The 6,586-nt window shown below is 29.9% G+C and overlaps 1 protein-coding gene across 1 annotated transcript; it reads left to right on the forward strand.

Moving 5' to 3' along the window:
* Nucleotides 1-1,025: 1,025 nt before the first annotated feature.
* On the forward strand, nt 1,026-6,586 carry LOC124372796 (glyceraldehyde-3-phosphate dehydrogenase-like; the record flags this gene model as incomplete). The annotated part of the gene is given in 5 exon segments (XM_046831205.1): nt 1,026-1,151; nt 1,153-1,281; nt 3,352-3,513; nt 5,035-5,229; nt 6,340-6,586. Coding segments are annotated over 3 exon segments (405 nt in total), but the record flags the coding sequence as incomplete, so codon positions are not given.

A 6,586-nucleotide genomic window follows, 5' to 3' on the forward strand; every position in this document is an offset into this window, starting at 1 on the left:
TACTTTTAAACACTCAGCATTTGACACAATTTTGTAATAAGACAACATGCATACCATCAGCTTTGCAGTTTTCAATATGAGTGCCATTTCCGGCAGCAATATAAATTCTGGAATAAAATCTTGCTAAATATCTTGTAGACACATCATCTACTGTTTGTTCCATATTTCGTTGTTCTTCTGTTTTTATAATATGACATTGTGAAATTTAGTTTATCTTTTATAAAGTCAATTAATGGTGTTAAAGTTTCTTCAGCAAAATTTGTATTAAAAAATGTTTTTATGTAATTTATTTTTTAAGTGAATGTAAGGTAAGGCCCAATATGATTGAGTAAAGGTTATAATTATAATCAATAGAAAGACTAATTATCTTCCAGGATTAAATTAAACTATGGATTTGTTAGCTAGAAAAGATCTAATACATTTATTTTTAATCCTTTAAAGATACATCCATAGCCCACCAAAAGAAGTAGTCACTTCAACAAGGAGAGACAATGACCTCTCACTTGTACGGCTGGATATCTACTGAACAGAATGGAGAAACGTACTGACATCAAAATGGTTGCGATAGTTCCGCCCCTATCGGCTATAGAGTGAATATGCGTGATGCGTGATGTTCTGTGACGCGAAACAAAAGGTTTTCCCCAGTGCAAATCATACATCCATGCATAGCCCGCTAAAAAGAAGTAGTCACTTTAAAAAATTATCATAAAAACAATTATAGAGCAAAATGTCCAATACAATGCTGTATATGTTGGAGACCCTCTGTGACACCAACACTATACCAAATTTAATATGAATGAAGAAATATCACTAGTTAAGGTTTAATTTACTTATTTTATTAGTAGATATGGATGGCTGAGATCACAGATTTTGAGCATTTCGATCAGAAGAAGTCTGTTTTTTACATGACATTCTAACAGAATGTAATATCAGTGTATTGACCACAGTACTGTACCCCCTCCTGTGTTTACTGTTACTGGTATCACAGAGGCCTTGATTCATTGAAAGCTGTGTGTATATTCCAGGAACACATATCCGGTGGGGCCAAGAAAGTGGTTGTAACAGTGCCATGTGAAGGTGCTCCCACATTTATTGTTGGGGTGAATCTTGATGACTATGAAACATGCAAGAATGTGGTCAGTACATCGTCTGGTTAGCACAAATGCAATTGCTCCCTTAGCGAAAGTCATCCATGAAAACTTTGAGATTGTGGAAGGTATTGCAACAGCCATTCAACCTGTCAGGTCTTCTCAGAGAACCATTGACGGTTCATCGAAAAAGGTGAGGCTTTCATATTTAACACATTTATAAATTAAATTTTAATATGTTTTTGAATAAATTGTATTATTACTACTGGTAGTAATACTTCCATTGAAAATTTTAAGACATGTTATAGTTGTCATTTGAAAGTTATTAAAACTGTTATCTTCTTAAATTGCTAGAATTGTAAAACTTTAGTAATATGTGCTATAGTAAAAATGTAAAATGTTTTACAATCACGATTGTATCATTTAAACTTCTGTTTGTTCCAGTGCTTTCTTTATTTAAGTGATGAAATGAACAAAAATACACTTTCATTGAGAAAATACTTATCTTTTTCTCTTTAGAAGAGCTAATTCTGTGTTTGAGAAACTAGTGTATAAAGATTAGTTCTTCCACTGCATCTTCATGACTAACAGTTTACATTTCATGAACAAGTATTTGGTGTTGGTACGAAAAATGTATCTAATTTTGGATACATGTTCAAAAATATTTAAGATCCAAATGAGATACTCAGTAGCTTATCCAATACTATTTTGACCAAAGTTTAAACAATAATTTAAATATAAACAAACAGAATGTTAGTTTTGTATGGTCATTCATATCAACATTGGTTTATTTTGTCTATTGTCAATCTTATAAATAAAAAAATATATAAATCTATTAACATATTACTGAAAATGAGAAGGGCTACCTTTACGATTGAACAGGACTATAATCTGGTTTTTTCAAACCAATAATAATTTTTACATGTTAAAAACTGGTCCAAGTCCTGTTATAAGTTAAATGAAAAATAAGTGGTGCTCTGTGCAGTCTTGTTACTATCTAAGGTTATCTAGTCCTTAGACCAAGTCATTAAGTTCCTGTGACCATAAAAGTTAAGTAAAATATGATATCTAAAGTGTAAATATGTGGTATGTAACACAATATTTGTCCTGAGGTGCCTTTTTAGATGTCTAGGATTGCTTAGACTGATGTACTGTGACCTATTTTGAATCAAACCTAAGATATAACTTAATATAATAAAAACACTTAAAACCTAATATAATAGTAAATTAATTTATGTTTAGTTATAAATGTACATATGTGTTTAATTTTTATGAGGTTAAGTGGTAGAGAGGACTTTATAGTCGTAACTTCGCCTCTAATAAAGACATTTTCACTTCAAATTTTAAAAGGACATTTTCTCTACATAAATAAGTGTTATGAACCTTCTGTGCTTATAAACACTAGACAGCGCTATAGAGAGAGGTTTTGATTGGAAGTATTTTTACTCTACTCAGCCTATTGTATACCACACTGATTTCTTATTCTAAATGCCAATTATTACTGGATTCTTATTTAAAATTGAAGTATGCCTTAATCACTAAATAATTCTGATCGAACCTTAAGATAAATTCAAACTATAACTTTCAATGGATTTCTCTTTTTTTAATTAGGACCAATTTTTTTAATTTTAAATTACTTTTAAATTTCATGAAAACCATCAAACTTTAAATCTCTAAGAAGGATCTTCATGATTTCCTACTTGATAGGAAATCATGTTATAAAGTATGCTCTAGAGGACCCACAGTGTGAACCAGCAGGAATGTTTCAATTCTTGTTTCTCAAGTGTAGTAATGTTTATCATAGCAATAAATGTAATGTGTTAACCAGCAAATGCAAAACAAATTTTAGATTTGATCAGTGCTAAATCTTGACTCTCAGTGGTATGATATAAAGGAAAAACCCATATTACAGTTTAAGATCAAAGTAATCCAAATGATTTTGTGTTACTACCATAAAGTATATTATAGTATATAGTATTATAGTATATTATGTATTATGTTCCAAAAAGATTATAAATCTATTATAAACATTCACTGTAATGCAGGGGTTAAAGCTGTGACTCTCTAATTTAGAGCTAGGGAGGCCATTAAATATTTGCGAATAGGTTTAGACCATTTCCATTTAAAATGTTTAGTGTAATAATACATGGAAATGTCATTCTTAAAAATATTGTTGATAGCAATATTGCTGGAGGAACCCATTCAATTCAATTATACAAAAAAAAACTTCAGTATCATATTTTTTGACTTGGTGTGTTGTCAGAGCTGGAGGGAAGGTCGGGGTGCCTTGCAAAATATAATCCCCAGGTCGACCAATGCAGCCAAAGCTCTGGGGCAGGTTCTGCCGGATCTAGAAGGTAAACTGACAGCCGTGTCTGTGAGAGTTTCCACTTGCCAGTGGCTCACTCATTGATCTCACTTGCAGGTATTGTTCACATTCTCTGTGTTACAATTTGTCACATAAAACATGTATGATACATAAGTAGCTTCTACAGTGTAAGTGTAAAAAAATTCTCTTTATTGAATAACTCGGGTGTAAATCACATGATATTAGCAATAGCAAAAGCCTGAGAGGGTTGATATTGACAAACTTTCTTCATATTCCAACATATCATAAAAAAATCACATATTTCATTGAAACAAAACCTAAATTAAAAAAGGCAAAATGGTCCATATATTAAATCTCAGTGGCAAAGTGGATGAAATTGTTGACATCTGTGAAAATCTGATCACGAGCTGACATTATCTTGTTGAAATTCAGATTGCCTGTAAAGTTTTCATCTTAAATTGGAGTTGCTGGTAATTGGATTAATTTCATGTAGTAAAAGATGAACAATTCTAAATCAGCATTATAGTTCCATAAAACATTAGGAGTATTAATCCTTGAAGAGCAGTAAAGTTATTCTGGTACCTAAACCTTCATCTTTTCTCAGCCAAATAATATTTTCTGGTGTACATTCATCTGCTGAGCCCAAATAGGGTTGAAAGCAATGAATGGTGCACTTCATTACATACTGCACTACATATTGTAATCCAATGAAATATGTACTATTCTCATATATTTTGCATTAAATGACAAATGAACTCTGTGATCTGAGCATAAAGCAAGTTATGTCCTTATGAGTAAACAAACTGGCTCATGTTCAAGAAATGTGTGTTTTGATGACAGTTATTGGTATTGATAATTTTTTACTTATATCATTGGTGCACTAATAAATTTTATCACTTTGCGTTTGAATTTAAAATTTGGAACTTAATTCACTGTATACTTATCCAGATATTAGGTGGTGTGTCGTACCATTTCACACAATTTTAGAATTAACATACTTTGCACCCTCAAGAAAGAAATGACTTTTTTCTACCTAGCAAAACATATTTAAGTGATATTATATTGCGTAGGCTTCACAGTTTTTTGTTGATTCTCCTTAATATTAAATATTTCTAATAAGCCAAGTATTAACACTTATTATTTGATTCATTGTAGCATGTGATCAGACACCATATGCAGTCTATGAAATATGAGGAAAATGGTCTTAGAACTTTTGACACCTTATTTACCAGGAAAGTTCTAATCTACATGTAAAACTTAAAAAAAACTGTCAGATTTAAACTTTTGTGCATTCTTAAATGTTTCAGACAATCATAAAATTAAACTGTAAGACATAACTTCTTGTATTCAGTGTTAGACAACTAACTAGATTATTTTGATTAGTTCTTGATAGCAATTGTATAAAGCCTCTGAAATTAGTGTCAAACTGGACAAGAAATATAATAATTATACATAATTTCAATATTAATAGCATAAGGATATATACTGAAAAATATAAAATATTCACAAAAAATTAGAAATGTTTTCACAAAATCTATGTTGTTATCCCTCAAGAAATGGTTTAACTTATCACATCACAAGTCACCCTGATGTTCATATCTCTGTTTCTTCCTGAAGGTTAAAGAAAGAAGCCTCTCTGGATGAAATCCGATGTGCAATGTGTGAAGCCATGGATGGATCCATGGTTGGGATCATTGATGTGACCAATGAGAAGGTAGTGTCCTCTGACTTCATCGGCTCTCACTATTCATGCGTATATGACTCCAGAGCCAGCATGGTTGTTGGCAAGAAGTTTGTAAAGCTATTTGCTTGGTAAGATTCCAGAGGGTTATAAAAGTAAACATTAAGCTCTATTAGATACCGCTGTTAAAACTAAGATTCCAGATTCAGGATTTCAGATGTTTTAGTGTCATTAGGCATAATTGCACTTGATGCCTTTTCTGTACGAGTTTTACATAAAGAAAAATAGCCTATCTTTCAACTTTGTCTTTATAAGTATTATCTATATGGACAAAATAATAAGATATGTATATGTAATGTATACGTAGTGAAGTATATCTTTTAAAACCTATTTGCTTGTCCTATACAAGACTTAGGACCAATAAATCTATAAACAAATTTGTGGTTCAGATGTGGTTAATATATTTAATTTCATACATACATCCAGTATCATATTCAATAACTATATTTTAGTAAAAAATGATGAATTTTTAGTTAGCAGTCCAACAATTTAAATAATTTATAGCCTATAGTCCATTAGATGTTCAATAAAACTACAATGAAGTAAGTTATATTTTTTACTTGTATACTTATAAAAATGATAAGAAATAGATTAGTATATAACTCAAAGTACGAAAAAAATAATTCATTCTATTAACTAGTCGAACGTGGTTACTAATCTTATACTATACACAGTATACAAGGCTTTTCTATGTCTCAGACTGTATAGAATTAATAAAGCTGAATTATTAAAACAATTAAAGATAAATGCAGTTTTATTTGTGTTTTAAATATTAATTGCAAAAAAAGATATTTTAACTATTTTGTTTGTGTACGGAACAATAGAAAACAAGAATACCTTTATTTTTTTACTTGGTTCTTCTTTAAACATCTTATTAAACTTTAATTAGTTTAGTTTAAAGTTGAAAAAGAAAGTTAACCAAGAGTTTACAAATTCAATTATAACATAGTCCATTAAGTAATATTGTTTTTTTTTTTTTTTTTTTTTTATTTATTTTTTTTTTTTTATTACCCATGTATTTCCTTTTCAAAGAAATAAAAGGTCTTCATATTTGGTATAAATTTTGAATTATTTATTCAAAGGTTACATCCTTATTTTCTTAAATTTCTTAGAATTTTTAACATGTAGGCTACAATATCATATAGTCTGTATTTCACTAAGTTAATTGTTTTTTTTTATAGGTATGACAGTGAATACGGATATGCCTGCAGAGTAATCGACCTGATAAAGTTCATGCATGCGGAAACAAAAATCATGAATTAATTTAATAATAAAATAAAAATATTATTTAATTTGTATGTAAAGTCCAAATTATATAATCATGGTATTTTACATTAACTGTAACAACCGTGCTTATATTTGCCATGTTGTACAACTCAATAAACAATGATAGAACAACAAGAATAAAAAGTTTTTACATAGCTTTTA

This window comes from Homalodisca vitripennis, unplaced genomic scaffold, assembly GCF_021130785.1.
Source record: "Homalodisca vitripennis isolate AUS2020 unplaced genomic scaffold, UT_GWSS_2.1 ScUCBcl_4058;HRSCAF=9971, whole genome shotgun sequence".
NCBI lineage: Eukaryota > Metazoa > Arthropoda > Insecta > Hemiptera > Cicadellidae > Homalodisca > Homalodisca vitripennis.